The 24,351-nt window shown below is 36.8% G+C and overlaps 1 protein-coding gene across 3 annotated transcripts; it reads right to left on the bottom strand.

Moving 5' to 3' along the window:
• Positions 1-3,199: 3,199 nt before the first annotated feature.
• Positions 3,200-21,989, bottom strand: LOC306846043 (kelch-like ECH-associated protein 1A). Of its 3 annotated transcripts, none has more exons than XM_079379120.1 (7): positions 21,655-21,963; positions 15,381-15,990; positions 12,702-13,058; positions 10,356-11,032; positions 7,561-7,766; positions 4,876-5,052; positions 3,200-4,767 (listed from the first exon to the last, which is right to left on the bottom strand). In XM_079379120.1, exons 2-7 carry the CDS (start codon positions 15,588-15,590, stop codon positions 4,592-4,594), a joined length of 1,803 nt encoding a protein of 600 aa, XP_079235246.1. In that variant the 5' UTR covers positions 15,591-15,990; positions 21,655-21,963; the 3' UTR covers positions 3,200-4,591. The 3 variants fall into 3 exon arrangements, with proteins under 3 accessions (XP_079235246.1, XP_079235247.1, XP_079235248.1); XM_079379121.1 differs by having other exon boundaries at positions 3,249-4,767; positions 21,690-21,890; XM_079379122.1 differs by lacking the exon at positions 12,702-13,058 and having other exon boundaries at positions 3,249-4,767; positions 21,655-21,989.
• Between the last annotated feature and the right edge of the window lie 2,362 nt (positions 21,990-24,351).

Below are 24,351 nucleotides of genomic sequence, written 5' to 3'. Positions count from 1 at the left end.
AGAAATGATTGGCATAAGAGGTGGCATGTGCCCATAGTCGTTCAGCAATGGTCAATGCATCATAAATGACAAAACAACTGACCATGCAACGCAAACAACATCTTTTAAGTTTTATCTTTTCCAAAGAAAATACAAATTATGGTTTTATTAAATATTTTAGGATTAATTACAATTTACAAATATTGGCCAAAAAGTAAATTTAGGTTAATAATAGTTAATTTTTTTATTTGAAATACTGACAATTTACAAAATATAAATAAACATTGCTTTACATATGCAAAATAACCCTTTATTATTAGTATTATCCGTATGTTGCATTCCGATATTTGTATTTGCTTGCGCTCCGCAAATTTAAATCTTGGTTATCTAATTTCAAATGTACTAATTTCTTATTCCCGCGGAGGGAGGGTGAGACGCTGACTTGAACAGCTGCTTCATGACCCAAAAAACTGTCAGTCTTTCCCTGGAATAAATTGTGGAATGTTCCATTTTTTCAGGCAGGGATGCGTAAGGTTCTGTATGCCATGAATAAGAACGTAGAGTTCTGAAATGTATGTGACTAAAGACTGAACTTAATTGAACATATATGTAGTGATCAATCCAAGTGTTTATCAAATATATTTTGAACAACTGAATGCGTCAACAGGAATAATGTCTACATTTTCACCCGGCTCCGGAAGCCCTCTTTCAGGCAGACCCATAGTAGAATCAATTCACACAGTGGGGAGCTTGAAACCGTCCACTCATGCTTCTCAGCTTAGTTTGGAAAAATAAGTCTTGAACACAGTTTGGATTTCAAAGTTGTACGGTGTGGTTTGCGACGTTCTTGCAGCAATTCAGCCATTCGCTGTTTCACACGACCTCCACATTAACACCGTTTAGAGATGATGCAGCTGGTATTTCGCAGAGTTAAGTTATAGTTGCCATTACGTGACATCGGTCATCCTCGACTGTATTATATGCATTCAAGTCCATGTTCAGAATGTTATTAAAATACCTAATTAAATATACATAAAATATGCTCTTATCTGGTATTATAATTGATATGCTAAAGAATGTTGTGGACCACTTACATAAAACCCCAGCAGTTTTTATCCCAAAGTCAGGGGCCAAGGACATTCAGACAGATATCGTATAATCGACTAGCATGCTTTATACGTTATACAATAGACATATTATCTGTTGCTTAGATTTAGTTTGCGAATTATTCACGGGACTTTCACGGAGCAAATTTTTAAAGGAATATATATTTAAAGGATATGTTTTTTTATGTGTACATGAGAAATAATTACAGTATTTTAACGATGTAGGCTCAGATACAGATAGAGCTAGCAGTTGTTGCTATGGTTACGCGATTTCTTCGCGAGCGTACACTGTAATGTGATTACTGAAACGTTGCAACGTGTAAATACATGTACAGCATACAGAAATATTACATTTTACACTTATGACTGACATCTGTCAAGGTCATTTGGATGTGTTGTCAACAACTCAAGATGACTTCAACATTAAGCCAGCAACGACAAATGCACATTAAGTCTTAAAAAGTAGTTTAGAACTTAAATATTCAGTTTTATGACAATTGATGCATGAGCAGGACTGACGTGTTATATTATATTTCTTTGTAAACTAAGGGGTGACATTATAGCTATTTTATTTTTGATTTTTTCCACATGAGGACAAGAGCAGCAGCGGCAAATGCTGTCAGCCCCAGAGAGCAAAGGATCGTAGCGCCTCCTATGTGTGAATGTGAAGATTAACACACAACGTTGAAGTACCTTTAGCACAGGTAAACCAATTTATTTTTATTTCCAACGCGGAAGTTAGCTATTTTCTGTAGGCTAAATGTGTTTTCCGATTCATTAGCCGATAGAAAACGTGCAGTAAACGATACAAGTATTTGCATTAAACCAGTGTGTTTACAATCATAATAATTGGTTAAAATAATATAATAAATACTTGTTTGCAACATCAAGCAGCATAAAGGACTGTTTTGTACAAATAAAAACCTCAGTCAGTATGCATACTACGTATTTCAATTCTTTTGTTCAGTTATATTGCTGGGTGTAATGATAACTTGTGGTTTTTACCTTTTTATGTGACTCTCTTGGATGTGACAACTGACAATATACATTAATATGTTTGCAGTGTGGCCCTTAACATCCTAACAGCCCGTTCACACTGTTGCATTCATAATATGTTGCATCTTCCTCATGCAAGTGAGCTTTCTTTGCTTTGACCAGTTAATTTGAAGCAGTGTGATGCTGTCTCAAGTCCCTTACACTCTATAGAAGACAGCTGTGTGTCAAACCGGATCCTGAATTCAGGGGCTGAGGTTTGTTGAACATGTCAGTGTGGATGTGGATGTGTATTGGAGAGTGCGTCATACTTTGCTGTGTGAGTCATCACACATATTGTTAGGCTCGGGGAAGAGACGGCCCCTGCTCTCCGTCCAATCAGATTTCAGGATGAGCCAAAACAAGGCCTTGGGTTCTTACTCACACTCTTATGTGTCTCTCAGCATGTGTGTTTGTGTGTGACAGATCCACTGTCCGCTGATCACACATCTCACATCCTGCCACACGGTGAGGATTTGCCAGCCAGCCGCCCGCCCAAGGACTGGAATCTGTTTGCTCAGTATGCCAGTGTTGACATGACACCTCATGATTTGATACGGATAAAGCCAGGAACCTGCAGAAATAAAGTGGAGCCCCTGTGTTTGTGGATTAAACAGTTATCACTAGGTAAACAAACCATTGAGTCGCTCCATGGAAATGTAACGAGCCCTCTCTCTGTAAACTGTAACATGTGGAGACAGTGAGTAGGAGTCACAAACCTTGCTCTAACACTGCAGCACCAAACCTACCTATAACAATACAAATGTTTAACACATTATGATTTACAAAAGTTTCCATGTCTGCTGGGTTTCCGGAGACCCATCCAGCAAAAATGCACTGAAACACGTGGATGAGGCAAAGCAAGGAAAGGCTCTTGCAGTTTCTGTAAACAAGCCTTTGACGCATAACGGATGACTAATATTGTGACATCACAACAATAATTTTCTTTATTATATAAAAAAAAATGTCCCACACAAAACTGTCTTAAATAACTATTCAAAAAAGGGACAAATTATTTTTCTAAACTAATCTCTGAAAGATTTAATCAAACTAAAGATTTTGAATGATTAAATTACTCGTATGAATTAACACTGTTTATCATTGTAATTAACAAAACAAAACAAAAAAAGATATAGAACATCTGCATTAAAATCATGTCAATTTACTGTACATCACTTCATTCAGTACTAAGGGCCTGTTCCAATACCCACACTTGCTCTCTTGGCCACTACAAAGTGCACAAGACTGTCCCAGGTCTGAATAATACACTAGATATCTAGGCTAAGCCTATCCCATCATTCATTATGTTCAGCAACTGAAAGATTTTGAGGAAAACTTTTCATTATAATAAAAGTTAAATTAATTAGATATTACATATAATTTGGCAGTAAATCATTTTTGGTACAGAATGCTAGTAACTGTTTGTAACTACTTACTGTAGAAGCAGCACATTTAAAATGTTGTGGCGTCATCTGTTACATATACACTGGTGAACAGACATCCAGAAGCTTATTTTAAAGTGCAAAGTATTGAAAATCAAAATGTGTAAGTAAAGATCTGTAAAACTTTACATGCATTTTGTATGTATGTCTGATTGGGTAATCAAAAGTTTTACAAAGACTTGGGGTCTTCAAATACAGGAAATGCATCATGCAAATAGAGAAGTGATCAAATGCAAAGACAGGTGTTGGAATTGGGACGCCCTTAGGTGCTCCAATTGCATTTGCAAGTACAAGTCCGCCACCTAGTGGTGAAAAGTAATTATGGTAACACCTTTTATGAAGCCTGTTGCCTATAGGCTGTACATAAAGATATTTCTAATGAATTATTGGTATCTGTGATTTTTCTTTAAATTATATGTAATATAATATTTACCTATTTATCGTTAAACCCTAATGAAGACTATTAAGTATTGTAGCATGAAATATAATTATTTAGAAGAACATTCAACTGATTATAAGGTGTATTATAAAACACTACAGATTAATTTCAACACTTTTAAAATAGCTTGTTTAATGCATTATATATCCTGGCTTTAAAAAAATGTTACTGAAAACTCCTGACAGCAGAGATCCTAAAGTTGTCAGAAACGAAACCCAAACTTTCTTAAGATTTCAGTGTTTTATCAGGTGTGCACATTGAACAGTGCATTTACAGGCATGAAAAGTATTATAGAATGAGCTCAAAAAATTACGTATTTAGCAGTTAAACAAAATGATTGTGTGCGTCTCAGTCACAGGATATTAATTTAGTCCTTATAAAGTGATCGGAGGTTCATTAGTCCAGTGATTAGCAACGTTTCTCTCTTTAAATCACACACACTTTGTAGTGAAGGAAGATCTATCACAAAAACTCAAATTAAGCTAAATTACATACAAATGTCCTTATTGGCATCACATGCATTAAGAAGTTTGAAGGAAATTGAACATGTGCTGTCTTCAAAATGGCACAAGTTCACAGGTCAAACTTCTATATTACATCTCCTCCTCATCCTCATCTTCCTCTGGCAGGATTCCAGGACAGGGTTCCATGGTTACAGCAACACCCATTCCACTGCGTCCAATGGGCATATCTGTTACATACGTCCATACATTGCTGCCTGGACAGTAGCACTCCACGCTGGACAAGAAACCCCCTTGATTGAACCCACCTGAAATGGAATAATATTTATATTTATGCATTTAGCAGATGCTTTCATCCTAAGCAACTTCCATTGCCTTAAAGGTATACATTGTATTAATTCATGCATCCAGCTCACCTAACACATAAATCTTGCATTGGTAGAGCGTGACTCCATGTGCACTGCGGCAGTGGTTCATAGAGGCCATGGGTTCCCACATGTCTCGAGTGACGTTATATCTCTCCATCGTTTTGAGCTGGGTTTGACCATCATAGCCACCAACTGCATAGAGGTAGTTATCCATACACACCAACCCTACAAACAGAACAAACACCAGACAGCTTAGTGCATATCAACTAGTGATTATTTCATTAATACAAAAAATTTGGATTAAAAAAGTATTTTCGTTTTTCTTAGTACATTCCGGTATGGAGCTCCCTGCCATACAATTAAAGTGAATGGTGACCAAGTATGTCAAGAATTCCAAAGCAGTATCTTCATTGTGCAACTTACACTTCAGTCTGTTTCTCACACACACACACACAGCTACCATATAGCTTCAGAAAACTTGGAATAAACACTAGTGGTCAAAAAGAGGTCTTTTATGCTCACCAAGGCTGCATTTATTTAATCAAAAATACAGTAAAAACAGTAATATTGTGAAATATTACAATTGGAAATTGCATTTCTTTTTTAATATACACTATATTGCCAAACGTATTAGGTTACCCCCTTCTAATGAACATGTTTGACTACTTTAGTAATTTCTTTGAGTACAAATCTTAATGTTTAAGCATATAATGATATTCTAGGGAATTGTGTGCTTCTAATTTTATAGCAACAGTTTGGACAGGACCCTTTTCTATTCTAACATGACAGTGCCTCTGTGTATAAGGCACGCTTCAAAAAGACATGATTGATTCAGTCAGTGTGGAAGAACTTGACTGGTCTGCAGAAAGCCAAGTCCTGATCCCAGCTGAACACCTCTGGTGTGACTTTAAATGCAGATCTTGAGCCAAAATCTCATCACCAAACACCAATGACTTGTATAGACACTATAAGGACAAAAGTGTTCTTTAGAACAGAAAAAGGCACTAACAAAACTGTGGCAACAAAGATGGAAACATAATTCATGTATTTAAAAATTCTATCTCCGTTGCAACAGTTTTGGACGTGTCTAAAATGACAGTACCCTTGTGTACAAGTCATTGGTGTTTGGTGATGAGGTTTTGTCTGCATATAAAGTCACACCAGAGGTGTTGAGCTGGGATTATTACTTGACTTTCTGCAGACCAGTCAAGTTCTTCCACACTGACTGAATCAATCATGTCTTTTTGAACTGTGCCTTATACACAGAGGCACTGTCATGTTAGAATAGAAAAGGGTCCTGTCCAAACTGTTGCTATAAAATTAGAAGCACACAATTCCCTAGAATATCATTATATGCTTTAACATTAAGATTTGTACTCATAGAAATGACTAAAGTAGTCAAACATGTTCATTAGAAGGGGGTGACCCAATACTTTTGGCAATATAGTGTATTTCAAAATGTAATTTATTTCTTTGATGACAAAGCTGAATTTTCAGCATCATTACTCCAGTCTGCAGGGTCACATGATCCTTCAAAAATCATGCTAATATGCTGATTTGATGCTAAAGACAACTTTCTGATTATTATCAATGTTGTAAAACGTTTTTTGCTGTTTAATATTTTTGTGGAAAATGTTATACTGGCATTCAAATATTTGTGGCATGTAAGATTTAAAAAATAATAAAAATTAATACATTTTTAGGATTTTTAGGATGCATTACATTCATGTGATATGACACCAAATCCATTTATAATGTCACAAAATATTTCAAATATATAAATAAAATCTTTCAAATAAATGCTGGTCAAATATAAAGCATCAACATCCAGTTTCACCATTTGTAATAATAAAAACAATTTGAGTCCCAATAATAATTGACCACCAAACTCAGCAAAACATTACAAAAATCTTATTTATTCAAAACTTTTGACTGGTTGTGTATGTATGCACTACTTTTATGATGACTATTTTTGAGCTGGACAGCTCCTGGTCCCCATCCACGTTCATTGCGTGGAATCAGCAGTGTGAACATTCTCTAAAACGTAACTTTTTTATTAAATAGAAGAAAAACAAAAACAGTTTTGGAACCATATAAGGGTTTATAAATCGTGGCAGAATTTTCATTCCCACATGGATTGCACAATGCACAGCTGCTGAATCCTGCACGTCGTTATGTTGACTGCACAGCTAATTCTTCTGATATGGATTATTGAGTGACTATGCCACTGTTTTAGCAATTACAGATTATTGCGTTAGCTGCAGGGTCAAGCAGCTCTGGGAAGTAGGCATTCCTAGAAGTGCAGTCACCATCATGGCCAGTTTTAAAAATAGTTTCATTCATCTTTTTTATTTATTAACTTAAGAATGGAAAGATATTTGTATATTTGTTTACTTAGAAAGTTTTATGTTATTTAATTTGTTTAAATCAAATAAAAGGTAATAACAAGGGAAGTGCTGACAATACAAAGTATCAATCATTGTCTAGAAGAGTACAGTATTATATTTCAACTTTAATGGTGTTTTAGGTTGTTGCAGGTTGTAACAACATGCTGTAAAATGCCACTTGATTAGATATGAAGTGGTCTTTTGTTCTCTTATATGTTCATATTGTTCCCTTTAGTCACTTTTATATAATCGCACCATTCACGCAGTACATCATATGCGGTTAACATGTCAAGTAAAAGAAAACAGTTCCAACTCATTAATTTGATAAATGGTGCAGTATATTTACCGAGACCGCTCCGAACTGTGTTCATAGGTGCCACATGCTGCCAGGTGTTCGTGTCTGCTTGATAGCGCTCAACCGTGTTCCATCGGTTGTCTCCGTCGAATCCTCCAACCACATACAGACTTCCCCCGCACGCGACGACACCGGCCCCCAGCCGCGCCACTGACATAGGGGCCACAAATGTCCAGCGGTTTGTCTCTGGGTCATACCTGTGAAAATAAGCAGCAGGAAATCCTTACAAACTAGTTAAGATGTATTGTCGTCAAGGAATATGTTTTCCTAGAAAAAGCAATGAGGAAGTCGATACAAAAGAGATTTAAATCGTTCTTTTTAAATGTCTCATGCTCATCACTTCAAGAATTTGTTTTCCTTTGTTCCAAACAATGATATCTAGTGCCAAATACCAATCGTAACTGCAAGCAATTCCCATGAGTGGATATATGACCAACAAAATGTCACAATTTAAAAAAAAAACAGCCTTCAGCAAGAAGAGGTTGCATTTAACCTGCCAACAATGCGATATCTCCATTCAAAAAGCTTGTGAAGACAGCTACTGTTACTGACCCAAGAGTTTCTGTCTCCCAGCACAGCAGAGGCACAGACTGAGTCTTGAATTTCACACATCTTTGAAATTGTAGATGATCTATTGATGTTCATTGTTTGAATTTGCGTCTAACTCTAATTCCTAAATAGAATACAGGTACTTTCTCTCCCTGCATTCCTGGACAGATTAACTTTCCAGTTTGAGCTGCTCACTCGATCATTAATTATCCTCAGTAGGATTCACGTGGCTCTGTTATGAACTTGTGCTCGTCTCCTAGAAAGCTTTTCAAAACTCCACAAATCCAGTTAAAATAAGAAATAAAAGATAGTTAATGAAGTTTATGCCACTTCCATATGTTTGTGGCATGAATTGATCTTGTTTTTAAAAGAAATTCATACTTTTATTCAGCAAGAAAGCATAAAATTGATCAGAAAGTATGTGACAAAAATGTTTATCCTGAAATGTTTCTTGAGCAAAAAACAATCTGCATATTAGAATGATTTCTGAAGGATCACATTACACTTCAGAGTAATGGCTGCTGAGCTTTCATATTTCCATCACAGAAATCAATTAATTCCATGCAAAAACAATTAAAAAAAATGTGATCCCAAAATATTGAATTAGAATATTTTACATTATGACTGTTTTTACTGTCGTTTTATTGTATTACATTGACTTGATTAAATAAATGCATATATGAATTTCTATATATGTATTTTTCTTTGTTGTAAGTTCAATGTCTTAATTTTGTTTTCCATAATGTAGTAATCCATGTACTTTTGCATTCTGTACAATACATTTGAAGTAATTAAAATTATTTTGTAATTTGCAGCAAAGTCATTTAGACATTTCACCCCTTTATAAGCAAGAATAATTAAAGAGAAGTAAAGATAATTTGTTCACTTATCATTATAAGCGAGACAATTAATGTAGTTAATGAGGTTATGCCACTTACGTATTATGCTTTCTGGCATAAATGTATCTTGTCTTAAAAGAGATTAATATTGATATTCAGCAATAATGCATAAAACTGATCAGAAAGTATGTTAGAAAATATTTCTATCCTGAAGAGTTTCTTTAAAAATCAGCATTTTGGAATGATTTCTCATGTGGATCATGTGACACTGAAAATGTATTTTTCCATCACAGAAATAAATGACATATAACCATTTTAAATGATAATATTTCACAATATTACAGTTTTTACTGTACTTTTATTTAAATAAATGCAGCCTTGGTGGGCATAAGAGACGCCTTTCAAAAACATTTTTGAATGCTAGTGTCCATACATAAATGTATTTTTCATTGTTGTAAGTTCATGTCTTAATTTTGTTTTCCATAGCTTAGTTATTCATGTAATTTTGCATTCTGTACAATCCTTTTGAATAAATTCAAATATCCATTTTTTGTAACTTGCAGCAAAGTCATTTAGACATTTCCCCCCCAAGACTAATTAAAGATAATTGGCTAATTTCTCATTATTAGCAAGACTATTAATGTACATAAATCACAGTAGTTTGCTTCCTTACGTAAATGTTTTAATGTTCCGATTACCTTTTCAAGGTAAATATAGCAACCACCTTAGTTCTCACAATACAATAGAGTCCCTCCTTTCAATTGTGAAATTTAGATGCACTGTCATACAGTACCTGACAAACAACATGTCGCTTTCGTTTCGAGTTACTGATGAAACCCTATAAATACTGTAGAGTTCACGTAAGGTCTTCTTACCTGATCTGTCACTGTGCTTACTGTCTATTAAATATAAAATATTCATATCATTACACTTATTGCATGCGTTTCTCCTGAAAGGCCTAACCTGACTGCTGTGGAATGTACGTTATGAAACAGATTTGCCTGGAGTTTGTTAGTCAAGAGTGACTGCTCTGAAAAGAACTGAGCAAAATGATCTCTACACCCTGATGGAAGGTGCTTGTTTCAAATCAAAACACTTTCTGTAACCGATGAGGGACGTATCACAAGTGTAGCGTGTAACACAACCCTTCTGCTAATATTTCATTTTTAACTCATACAAAACGTTGTGTGTGAATGTTCGGACAGGTGTGCGACGCAGTCTTCAGTGTAATACAAACTCCTTCAACCAAGTTTTAATCTGTCACGCTGCACTGTGCTAATGTTTTGATTCCGCTAGCGTACATATAATAGAAAGGAAATACAATATAAAGGGGAAAAACCCTACATCGTAAAAGACAACACAAAACCTTTTTGAGTTTTCTTCCTGTCTCAGCCTCACCTCTCAACGCTGTTGTGATGTGTAGAGGCATGTGAACCCCCTACGGCATAAATGCTGCCGTCAATGACCCCGACACCCACTCGGTTTCTGGGCGTGTTGAGCGGAGCCAGCTGGGTCCACTGGTTAGTCATGGGGTTGTAGCAGAACAAAGATCCAGACTCCGTGTTGTTCTGCAGAGAGAGATTCCGTCCCCCGACCGTATAAAGGAGCCCAAACAACACACACGCCCCGAGCCCGCTACAAGGAGATCCCATGTCAGCTAGCCTTATCCAGACATTCTTCCGTGGGTCGAAAGCTTCCAGAGAGTCCAGAGAGTGTTGCTTGTAACCTCCCGCTATGTAGATGAGCTGGGTCCCACGATGAGGAGCAGGCGGCAGGGGTTTTCGAAGAGCCATTTCCTGGAAGATCTTGGACAAGAAGTCCTTGCAGGAGTTGGCCTTGCTGAGGATGGGACAGGACTGCAGTTGTCTTTTGAGGAATGTGGGTGGCAGGGCATAGATGTGGACTGCATTGAGAAGGGCATGGAAGTACTGCGCTCGGCTTTCTGCATCCCAGCGAACCCAGTCGATGCAGGCCTTGTAGACCTCGGACTCGCAGAGCACCTTTAGACTGTCCTGACTGATCAGCTCCAGCAGCTGGCAATGGGACAAACTGAAGAACTCTTCCTCTTTGGTTACCTGCGACAAGGAAAAATATACATGTATATATGGACATATGTATTTGCATAAATACAAAATGTCAAACCAAAAAAACAAAAATGTTGTTATAAAGGTGTGGTCAAACTAATTATTGATCGGCCAGTTTTGGGGGATGAAATTATGTAATTTTAATAGAAATCCAAGAGATTCATGTCATGCAGATTCACCACTTTGACCAACAGAAAGAAATTTTGGTTTGAAAGTGACTTCTGTGTGAACATGCTTTATACATTGCTACACTATTGGTGATAGTCAATTGACCCTTTTTCTGCAAGTTTTTGTAATGTCAAATTCTAATGTGATTTCTAAAAATCATTAGAGAGCTAACAGATCTCATTTTTAATTAAAAAACTGTGACTATAGACACTTTTTGTTTTAAAGGAATACTCCACCTTTTTTGGAAATAGGCTCATTTTCCAACTCTCCAAGAGTTAAACAGTTGAGTTTTACCGTTTTTTAATCCATTCAGCCGATCTCCGGGTCTAGCTTTAGCACTTTTAGCTTAGCTTAGCATAGATCATTGAATCAGATTAGACCATTAGCATCTCATCTCAAAAATGACTAAAGAGTTTTGATAATTTTCCTGTTTAAAGCTTCCTGTCGAAACTCTTTAATCATTTTTGATGACCAAATGCTAATGGTCTAATCCGATTCAATGATCTATGCTAAGCTAAACTAAAAGTGCTACCGCCAGACACGGAGATCGGCTGAATGGATTCAAAAACAGTAAAACTCAACTGTTTAACTCTAGGGGAGTTGTAAAATGGGCCTATTTCCCAAAAAGTGGAGTGTTCCTTTAACCTCACTGACACCAAGTTATGGGTTCCTTTTCTTCATTTTAACCACCAAAGCCTATTTTAACAGCAAGAACAGGATGTTTAAAAACAAAACAAAAAACATGATAAACAATATAGAAACACTTGCAGGAGGGAAGATAAACCCTGAACAAAGAATTTTAACAATGGACCCTTTTCACATTTCGGGGTTTCTCTGAATCATCATAGTGTTGAACGAAAACTACAACAAATATATACAGAAAAGTGTTCACTTATTTTCTGTAATTTAACACCAAAGTAATAAAAAAGTATACATTTAATTTTTTTTAAAGTGAAAAAATAAAAATATTCAGTGATGGATTTATGATGTTAATAACTGAGGAAACAGTCTGTTAAAAGGGTCCATTGATTGGAGTCCTGTGGACCACATTTACTTCGGTAAATTTTGAGTTTGATGGTATGAATCGCCATCCATTTTCTTTGTATGGAAAAGAGCAGCTTGCACATTCTCCCGAACATCACTTATTTTAATTTTTCGAATGAAGAAAGAAAATAATGCGGGTTCTAGTGACATGAAGGTGAGAAAATGATGATAAAATGCTTGTTTTTGGGTGAACAATTTCTGTAATGCCTGATTCATTTGACATCTGGGTAATTTATACGAATCAATATCCATCTGCAAGACAGACCTGAGTTCCATTGACAAAGCAATTAGCCACACAGCGCCATTCTCTATAGCCTTCATTCATTCAAAGACTAACTGTTACAGGTCAATGGCAGAATAGTACAGTTACTTAAGAGAGCACAGCAGGTGGCAACTATCGATCGCTGCTAACTGACACTTCAGTGAACGGAGTCCACGGGGCACGCACCTCATTGAAGTGAGTGTTGATATACTCTCGTGTGCGAAGGTGTAGATCGGTGCAGCCGATCTCCTCTGCAAATCTCGAGATGCCTATGACATTTGACGGCTCTAGGTTCTTTGTGAGGAAATCGCAGCACGCTTTGGCCACCTCTTCCATCTGATAGCGCATCGCAGTCAAGAGGACGTGAAGAACGCACTTCTCGCCCACTGTTATACGGGAAGTGTAGGCAAAGTCAATAAGGCGGCTCATGACCTGAGGGCACACGTCTCGCAGGGTGACCTCTGAGGCATGGCATTCCTTGAAGTTACCGGTGAACATGGCTTTGAAGTAAGGACTGCAGGCAGCCAGCACCAGTTTATGCACCTGGGGAATGTAGACACTTGTTCAAGACTGGGGTTAAAAAAAAAGGCAGGACACACCTGGAACAGGAATCATGAGAGCTGTATGTGCCATCTTCTCATAATTACAATCAAATGCCTTAACATGTACTAACATAATTCCACACTTGTAATGAAGACAATTTATCTTTGTGCACTGTAATTTGCAGTGCCAGGTACGTACCATATTAAAAATAATTATTACACGCTGGACCTGTTTTTTGATATTCATGCAGTGAACGCTATGTAGTTTACCATACTAATTACTAGAGAAAAAAAATATGTGCTAGGGATGTGCTAATATATCTAACTGATATAATAAGCTACCTTTTTTTTGTATTGTTAAGGGCAATTCCTGATAAATGGATATATTAAAATTCTATACTATTTTGTCTAAATAAACTAAAAATAAAACACTTAAACCTATAAACCTAAATGCTACACATGAATTTAGTCATCACATCATTATAATGTACAATATGAAGAATGCACAAACATATTTTTGAAGCACATAATAAATTACACTGGCCCTTTTATTGCAAACATTTTTAAAATATAATAATATTATACAACATTACTGCTTTTACTGCATTTTTAAATAAATAAATGCAACCTTGGTGAGTTTGCAGTGACTTCCTTAAAAAAATTTTTTTTAATAAAATCTTACTAGCCTTAGACTTATGAACTCTAGTGTATATGAATGCTGTTTTACATTTTTAATAACTTTTGAGTATACTGATTCTCAAACGCAAGTAGTTTGATTTGTCACACTGGACTTAAATGTGTCATAATCCACCTCTCTGTAAATCTAGAAATCTTTACATAATAAATATTTGCTGCAAAATATTTCAAAGCTGTCAGTCATGTATAATCAATTATGAGACAGTGCCTTCTCACAGGTCAAGGCCACACAGTCTTTTGAATAACTGAGATACTGCTGTAGACGAGCTCTCTATAGTGCATGGAACAAGTCTGTAATGTTGACTCAAACCCAGTCAATCAAAATAGCCCACGAAAAAACCTAAATGCCTAATAATACTGTCTACTAACATTGTTCTCCATTATGCAGTTGTTAAAGCGCTCACATGATGCTATTTTAAAGATCACTATTTGGTGTAACAGAATATGTTGACATGCTTTAATGTAAAAAAAAAATAACATTATTTTTCAAATACTGTACATTATTGTAGCTCCACTATGCCCCGCCTCTCTCAAACACATCGTTTTATACAAAGCCCCTCCTTCCAACAAGTGCAGTCTGCTCTGATTGGCCAACTGACCCAGTGCATTGTGATTGGCCAAACACCACAAGCATGCGTCGGATATCTAACGCTCCTTACCATATTCGCGAGCTTCAGCTTTCATGTTAGTTTTATCAGTTCAAGCCCGAAAGGGGAACAGAGTCGCGTGACAGACACAGTGATGATGCTCGTATGTATTTGCACACAAGCCGTGGTTAAGACGATTTCTGATGGGCTGTACACTCTGCTGTGATGTGACCATGTTCCCCTCACACACTCACACACACACGATGCGTTATGCGCAAAAATTTGAACAGATAGCACATACTTGAACTAATAACAAAACATACTTACAGTCGCTGATTCAGAAGCGCCAGATTGTCATAGCAATTGACCCTTATTTTTTTTAGAAATAGCCTTCGTGCATAGCCAGCCTTGTACTGTACTAGGTTCACGAAACTGTCATCCATAAAATGCGTTGCACAAATTCGAACATTTGGGTTGTGCTGCTGTGTTGTAAACAAATCTTAATCAATGATTCCTAATTGCATCTACTTTCGGAAGGCCAAATAAAGTGCTTTTGCTTTCGCATGAAACACACAGCATCTCCCTGACATCTGCATCAACACTACTGTGGTTACTGAAACCACGCCTACTTTCTTTGCGTGAACATTTGGGTGGAATTATGCAAATATTTCAACATCCTGACGTAGACATGTGGGGGCGTGTTTGAATGAGCCGTTTTAGGGGGGCGTGGACGAGTCTTAGCTTTTATAAAGAATATCTCTTTGGGTTTGAGAGTTTAGTCTTTGCAACTTTAGGGATCTTATCTATGCATGAACAGCTTGTAACACTCCAAAGAGAAAGGAAAACTTGAAACTGCATCATATGACCACGTTAATGTTTCAATTAAAAAAAAAAAAAAGCCTGTGCTGAAATAGGAGGTCTCATGGCACTTTAAGTAGAATAAAACAGCTTTTTTATGCCATTGATCCTTTTAAACATTTTTGTCAAACATGCTATTCAAGCTTTCTGGCACATTTGCAACCGACTTCCATATTTCTTACCTTAAAATCCACTATCTTGTCTTTGTACGTTACATGTAGAACCAGATCACAGAGCAACTCATGATGGCGGAGCTCATCCATGATCTGCATGGCTCTAAAGGGATGACTTTCAACTGTGTAATCCAAGTAACCATGACCCTTCATGGAGGGCACCACGATGGCAGAGAAATCCTCATCTTTGATGGGCCTCTTCTTTCTTGGACATATCATTCTCCGAGACCTAGAATGTCAGTGATATAAGTAGGAAATGGATGGCGACTGCAGCAGAACAATGTCTAAATCCATCCACGTGTCATGAAGAAATAAAGGCACAACTGATGATCGCTTAGGGATAGAGAGCCATGTTTCTTCTGCCTGGTTAGAAGTCCACCGTACCAAGTTTCTGTATCAAGCCAAGTTGGCATTGTTGAAATATTACACGCTGTTTCCCTTAAATCAAACAAATGCTGCTATTTGTCTTGTATAGATGAGTTAAAAAGTCATTTTTATACGCTAGAGGATGTACAAGCGAAGTTATCTTAAAGATTATTTTAAGCACACGCATTAAAATGCAATCTTCTTTTCTTCCAAAAGGTTATTGTCCTCTGAGATGATTCGTGCTCTTTTCACCCTGTGAAAAAAAAGAGATGCAACATTGAGAAATGTTTTGTTTATCCCCTCCAGTGCTTTCATTGTTTATCAAGTGCATAATTGAATATAGCCAAGATAATCGAGGAAGATATCTTAGATATAAAACTAAATAAACACTACATGGAACAGGCGATATACAAGGAATACAATGGCAGTATTACGTAAATCCTGAAGAGGCAATTTCTACTATAACAATGTGTACAAGAAACTGTCTTTAATTACAGTCTATGTTGACAGTTGCACAGACTTGGCTGAATCAGGTTTCACTTCCCTATTCCTTGACGGATGTCAAGTAGACTTCAAAAAAAGGAAAATAGCCAAGCCACACCCTCATTCACAGATGCAATGTGATTTCCTGCATTATACAGACAATACTTTGAAAACCATGCTTGTGGCACAACTGGAATAGTTGTGTATTAAAAGACCTTTGTGCACACTAACATGGTTTTCTAGTGAAGGCCAAAGTCTCTGTTGTTGATCAGTCTAGATGTTGTTGCTCATCAGAAGCTAATTTTTTTTCATGGGTTATGTAACGTCCCACACTTGCAGGTCATCTCTGCTGCTCTTACTGCACAATCCAGAATGCTGAGGACACACTTATTTGTCTTAAAGCAGGGTTTATCACAAGACAACGCTGCCAGCCACAGCTTCTTTTGGAACTAAGAGAGCTTCTTCAGTCATGGCCTCCATCCCTCATAAAGACTCATTGTGTTATGCTCCCACATGCCATATTGCTAAACCGGACTTTAAAGAGAGCATTCACATGCAACGCTGTGCACATTAGCACCATGGCTCTGGTGGGATTAACCATTAACTCGCTGAGTGTCAGGTTATTTGAAAAATTATAGAACAGAGAGTGAAAAGCTGCAACTTTTTGTGGAAGGTGCTGCCAAGCAGACTTTTGTCCTGGTTAACTATCAGGTTGTGCTGTGGAAGATGATGCAATTAAATGCATAGTCATTATTTGCCAAGCCTCATGTCATACTGTGCCTGTGGAACAAAACGGTTGACATTTTTGAATAACCTTTACACTGCAGTTTCTATACAATGGCTATGTTTACATGTACACCATTAGTCAGAGTGAGGAATTACTTGGATTAAGATAAGTTTACATGACAAGGGCGAACCCCAATTTTCAATCCTGCTTTTCAAGGCTACTTTGATTACTTGCGAATAAATGTGGTTCTATCTGTACCTGTTCACTTGTTCCCCAAACTACAACATGAAATGTTTAATTTAAATACTGTTTTGTCAAATGCAAAAATGTTCTAGAGTACTAAACCAACCTTATTCGTATGCAGCACTAGCACATGTACACTTGCTGCTTAACTAGTAATAAAAATGTGTCAAATTCTTGAAACAATATGAGTGTTTTTTTGGATGCTCCAATTAATGAGTTTTAGCTTGCTTTCCTCTTCTTATCAAATGTTTCATTTTATTTGATCTATTTATTCATTTACTATTTTATTAGAATTTTATAAATCATTTATTTTATGTTCATTAAATTTATTCATTCCTTTTTTAGTGCACCATGTGACCTTTTCTGTAAAAGCTCTATAATGCTCTCTGAAAGTGTTTGTACAGTATCATTTCTGTTTCTTTAATAAAAAAGCACACTTTGGCAAGAGTGCATTAAATGCGATTAAAGCATATGTACTCTGTCAGACCTCTGTCGTGTGTGTCATGTGTTCCTGCCTCTTGTTTCCTTATTTGGTTTGTTTCCGGTCCTTGTTTAATTTGATCATTAGTTAATTCGTGTCCAGTCGTGTTTGTCTAATTATCTATGATTATCCTGTGTAATTATAGTCCTGTCTGTTCAGTTTGATTTCTTTGGTCTACTCGTTACTCCCCGGTGTACCTGTCTATGTCATCCTTGCCTTGTCTTGCCCTGCCTTATTTGAAGTGAAGTTTACATCCTCGTCTGCGTGTTCTTGTATCGTCCTCGTGTGCGCACCGTGACACACTCTCATATAAGTGTGATTAAAATGTGCATTTTACTGCAATTATAGTTACTTAGATTATAAGCATAATCACAGTATCCTGTTTACATGAGCTCCAATTTAACCGCAGTACTGCTCTAACTGCATTATAGGAGTGCATGCAAACGTAGCCAGTCCATAGTGGCCACATCTGACAAGCTCCAAAAAGAACAGAAAACACAAAAAAGATGTGTTGTGACTTATGTGCAGTATTCCTATTCTTTCAAAGTTATTGACTGATCTTAACTTCCATCAAAAATTATGTCTAGCCTCTGCTCATGTACAGACTTATAAAAAACTATATGATATGTCCACTGTGTTTTGCAGTGTTTTTGTTCTTTATGGAGCTTGACAGATGTGGTCACATGAACTGATTAAAAAAAAAAGTCTTGAAAATTTGTACTTTTGTGCTCTGCAGAACAAACAAGTTGGGAATTGCATGAGGTAAGTAAATAATGACCATTTTTTCAATTTGGGCTGGACTATGGCTTTAATAAAACAAAGTCCTCATCACTTATGGGAATTCCAAGGAGAGCGAGAGAGAGGCAGAGTGCAGTTCCACTGTGTCACAGTTTTATAGCTGAAGTCAGCAAGAGGACAAGACACCTCATTGATAACTGCACCATGACACATCCCCATTGCCCTGATAAAGAGCCAGTCAGTCTATGAGCAGTCTAGAAGGTGTTCATGACTACGTGGAAAACTGTGAATCATAAAGACACTGGGTACATGGAAGGGTGGTGATCACTGACCTAGAATCAGGCTGATGGGAAATCCTTTGTTCAGATGAAGTTCTAAGTACACTGACTTCCTTGCACAATGGTCGTAATCTACTAGTTATCTTGGAAAGAGTCAGATGTGCTCTCACACACACACACACACACACACACTATAGGAATGTACTGCAATGTGACTCACAGAGAGATGACTAATAACAGTTCAATTAGCTTAGGACAATAAGGATCACCTGATGGCCCAGGGCCAGTGCGTTTTGGGACAGTTGACTGAACATTCAGACCAGTGCTGCAATTTGCCACTTTACTTTACTTTATCCCTTTCATAACTTCTAGAGTAAATAATAATAAATGAAAACTAATCTGCTGCACATAGACATAGGCATTACAATTTGCTGCTAAAAAAAATTTTTTGGTAGCTCCAGTGAAAAATCTGAACTACTGCAGAAGTATAGTCTATAACATAATCAAATGTGCATATAGCACTTTAACCTGTCAAATCAGCAGGGAAACAATTAATGATAAAGAACAGAATCATATAATTAAGCAATATCACACAAGCACGAGTGCTGTTGTTCTGAACTTCAACAATCAGTTAGCGTTGAGTAACTTACATTTTAGAAAATACTGCCAGTTACTTTGTCTCTCTTTGCTTTGTCAATAAAAGTAGCTGCAGTTAAAGGGGACAGTCAACACAAAGCGGTTGTTGTATTCTTAAATTAATCTGCTTTTAATTCATTTGTTGAATCAGTGTTGCCAACTAATTTTCAGAGAAAGTTGCTAAAGGAAGGTCAATTTGTTTCTAAAAGTTGCTAAATGACATTGTGATGTCATTGCGTGATGACGTCATTGCGTAATCACGACGCAAAATTGTCACATCAAATATCAAATATATATTTTATATATGTTAATTTAGAATTTTTTGTAAAATAATATGCATAATATAATATTAAAATATAAATAACTTTTTTTAAATACATTGAATTATTGAAAAACTTACAATTTAAGTTTTTTTATCACTACATTTACATTACATTTACATTTATTCATTTAGCTGACGCTTTTATCCAAAGCGACTTACAATTGCTATATATGTCAGAGGTCGCACGCCTCTGGAGCAACTAGGGGTTAAGTGTCTTGCTCAGGGACACATTGGTGTCTCACAGTGGATTCGAACCCGAGTCTCTCACACCAAAGGCATGTGTCTTATCCACTGCGCCATCACCACCCCAATCAATTAATCTTGTAAACTAGTAATACTACACATTCTCAAAAATGATGCTTTATGCAATGTATTAGTAGTTAGTTAGTATACATCCCAAGATGCATTAATATGAAAGTTTTTTTTACCTGCATTTTAAATTACGCATTGTGTTTTCGGGTTACAATGGATAATGGATAACGTCCTGGAAAATTACTAGTATCTTTTCCATTTTTCTTACAGTGTACTAACTGATCAACAATTGCAAGTACAAGCTACTAACATAGTGTATCATAAATGAACAATTGTTAAATTATTATTATTAAATTTAACAATTGCAAATAGCAGCTAACTTAATTCACGTGATGTGTGTACTGCTAGGCATCTTTGATTTTGGACTTTAATTTTTTTTTTTTTAATTGCTAAATTTGTTACTAGGTGCTTTTGGAAGAAAAGTTGCTAGGGTAGTCTAAAAAGTTGCTAAATTTAACAACAAACGAGCTAAGTTGTCAACACTGTGCTGAATGCATGATTTAATAATTTGCTCAGAATAAAAAAAACTGTTGCATGTCGCCACCTACTGGCACAACAGTGTCTCTCAAAAATGGAAATAGAGTTGTAATGATTATGACAAAAGGAAGGTTTGCGAAGCATAGTTTCGCTTAACCGCATAATAAAAGTTTTTTTTACTCAAAGTTTTACATTGTGGCCATCTAGTGGTCAAAAAGAACACCTGCTGTGCCCCATTACAGCCACAACTTTTACATTTTATCTCTGCAAATGATTCTTTCTGAATTTATTTTTTAATAAGAGTCATTGTCAAAAGTCAATATAAGTCGTTTGGGTGTATTTACACACACAAAAAAATCATTAAATTTGCAATGTCGATTTTGTCATGTTTCATGTGAGTTTCACATAGGTATTACCATACTCAAAAAAAATCTCTAATCTAATCTTTTACACCAGATTGTGGTCACGTGGTTGTCAGCTCCAAAATCAATTTCCAATATATTGAGTTTCGGTATCAGACATAATAACATCGCTCCACGATCGCTCGAAACGGGTTTCTTGTACAAAGCGCAGAACATACAAAACCCGGAGTAGACCTCAAGCCAAGTGCTTGCAGAAAGCTGTGCTTTGAGCGTGGGAGGGGCCATTCCGCTCCACTAATACACACTGATCCAGTCCGGCTTTCAGCCTGAGCGTTGCTTGGTGACACCCAAAGCTTGAAGCTTTGGCATGTTGGGAAGTATTTTCGTTGGCTGAGGACAAATATACGAACTAACTCGCCAAACTTTGTGTGAAACGTAAGTTACAGGATATTTATAACTAATGCATCAAATTACACTAGCAATCATGCTGGTCCGAAATCAGTAAAGCTGATATTTACCTGCGGCCTCGTGCCTACAGCTGAGTCTGTACTATGCTACTAACGTTACAGTAGCACTGCTCGTGATGTTGCTTAAGCATGATAAAGAACTGCACTAGTCTGTCAGTACTTTAATTTGGGGGAAAAACAAGAAGCACACAATTCAAGATTTTAACAGTTGTGACATCATCACCCCGTGGGCTGGCTGTTGCACCCCTGATAAAATTGTGCTAATAAGGCAAGAAGCAAAATTACTTCCATTAATTAAACAACTGTCAAGCGCGCGTTTCCCGGTGCGTTTTGGTGTCCATCGACAACAATGTAACGCAATCCTCCCTCTATACCCGCTAAAAACACTCACCTTGTTTCAGGAACCTGCGACAGTTCTTCACTTACTTCCACTTTATAGGTGCTTTAGATAAAGAACGATGCTGTTCGAATTAAAAAAGAGATGAATAAATGAACAGGGGAATGCCCTCCGCGAGCATTCACGAACAGGACGTTCCAGAAGTTGGCGCGTAAAACGTCAAAGCAAAACACACACAAAAAAAATCGAAAGTTTGCTGTGTCGCGAAGCTCCACCGCCTTCCAGCTGTCAACTGACTGTGAGGGCAAACGCGCGCACACGCTCTCACTCACGCTCGCGCGCGCTTCCAAACACACTGTGTGGAAGGAGGCTCGTGCACGCTCAGCAACGCGCGCTCCCGCTGGCAGCCGTCCAAACACAGAGTGCCATTGACATCAGCATGACTTTGCAACTCCGCTGTTCAGCTGAACGCCAGTGGGACCTAATGCAGGCTGACTGACAAACCGAAAGCAAAGATATCAAGGACTATCAGTTGATCTCATTTGTCATTGAAATATACCTCTCAGATAATCCATCTCTGAATGCTTCACGGTCTGGAAAAACTGACATGTTCTTTGCCAAAAAATCCTTAAGATTGTTATGTAAGAAGCAAACAGACACCCACTGGGAAACCCTCTTCCTAATCCTAGATGAAATTTGTATTTGCAGTGTATTTGTTTGGGCTTGTTGGGATTTGAATTGTCACTGAGGCGTCTATGAGTCAGAATAAACTGTGAGTGGCATTCCACAGTAATGAACAAGCTAATCCACATTTCAAACAGGGAACTTCAGTATCGTTTGCCCCTACAAACATAGTCATTACCAATGTTGACACGAACCTGCGCAGTACAATTCCAGACTGGAAAATGTTTAACAGAAATTACAGTTACCTTCAACAATTTAAATGATTACTTTACAGCTTTACTCATGCTATACTAGCTATGCATATTGTGTAAAATGCTGCATGTTTACATCCATAATATTAAGAGTCCATTCTCTTTTGTTATTGTTCTTATATAGCAATCAGATTTTATGGATTTCTGGCAGATAGCAATTAGATTGTTTTTCAGTAAGTGTTCCTCCAAGGCTTCCTGAAGATCATATTCCTTTTTGGGTTACACCCAGGCCTTTGACCTTAGCAGCATTTGTGAGGTTTGTTTTGCTGATTCTTGCCTTGTCATGGTCTTAAGGAAGTTATTTATGCACAAACATTGTTTACCATTTAAATTCCACCAAGAGCAGGAGGTGCAAGAGCAAATATGTTCCAACACAGGACAGCAAAGTTTACTGTTAGAAAGATCAGGTACATATGCAAAGCATTTTTCTTATGGCAGTGTTAGCACGGAATTTGTCATTCTTAGTTCTGTGAAAGCATTTTACACATTGAATCAATTTGTTTTGATTTATTATGATAATTATGATATGATTATAATAATCATTATATTATAATATAACATCTAATCATCTTTAAAATGACACCTTTTAGTGCTCACCATACAAACTTTAGTAAAGTAGCACTTTAAATTCACAATATAATATAATTTGCCATTAATTACAGGTGTTGTTTTTTGTGTTCTTTTATGTTGCATAAGAAGATAATGGACTTTGTCCTTTGCTTGTATAATATGCAATCCGCTTCCTTGAAATGTGTGCAGGACATCAGGTGTGCTCTTTCATGTACACATTCAGTGCCAAGAGAATAAAGGAAACAGCACAGTGACACAGCAGAACATGAGATTGACTGATAACCCTCCATGCACAGCAGCCCCCTCCCATTATGCAACCCTCCCTACTTGTTTCTTACTTAATATTCTTATTATATAAAACCCATTGTATTGACTGCTTCACTGATTCATTTGTAATGTGTATCAAAATAATTTGCATATTGATTTGTCAGCAGAAGAAAGAGAAACCAACTGAAACTCTTTAACATTTTTAGCATTAGAAGATATGCTTAATAGCATGTTAGTTATATATGCTAGTTAAGATTATTTGCATAGCCTGACAATTTTAGAGTTTGTAATATCAATTGTTGTAAAATTCTCATTTCTATAATTCTCAATCCTAAAAATAATTCTATCTCAAATTGAGTTAAATACATTGTGTTTGTGCTCCCTCTAATGGTTGCTTTTGAATGACATGCGGCTCCATTGCCTAGATTTGCTTTATGCATAGAGATATTGGTCTTTGTATCTGTTATACTTTCAAATAGCTGATCGTAATGCAAAATAAAAGCAATGAGTATCACTGTATATAATTAAAGATCTGAACAGTATCAGAACAATGAGAGCATGTAAATGACCACAACATATGTTTTATTTACAGATTATTTTGCCTACATGTTCATAATATACATTGACTTTTAAATCTCACTTTAGTTTAACTTTTTCTTAAGGATATCAGGGGCATCTTTAGGGGAATGTTGAGCTATTTTACAACTTTGAGTCATGCATTTGAAATGAACAATTTTCAAAAAGAGTAGCAAAAATACATGATTATACACATTCCAGTAATGCAGGAACCTAAAGAGGATAGAGGAAGTAAGTACAGCATTTGGAGAATTAACATAGAATTGTCAAAAAAAAAAATAGAATGAAGGGTGAAATATACATTCTCTACCCATTTCTTGTTTGATTGTTGAAGCATTTCATCCAGCACATTGAATCCAGATGGAGATGAGGAGAAAGAGCAAGTTAACAACTCAGAGTCTCT

This window comes from Barbus barbus, assembly GCF_936440315.1.
Source record: "Barbus barbus genome assembly, chromosome: 26".
In the NCBI taxonomy this organism is placed as follows: Eukaryota; Metazoa; Chordata; class Actinopteri; order Cypriniformes; family Cyprinidae; genus Barbus; species Barbus barbus.
The sequence above is the reverse complement of the archived record's forward strand: the minus strand, read 5'-3'. Positions and strand labels throughout refer to the sequence as shown.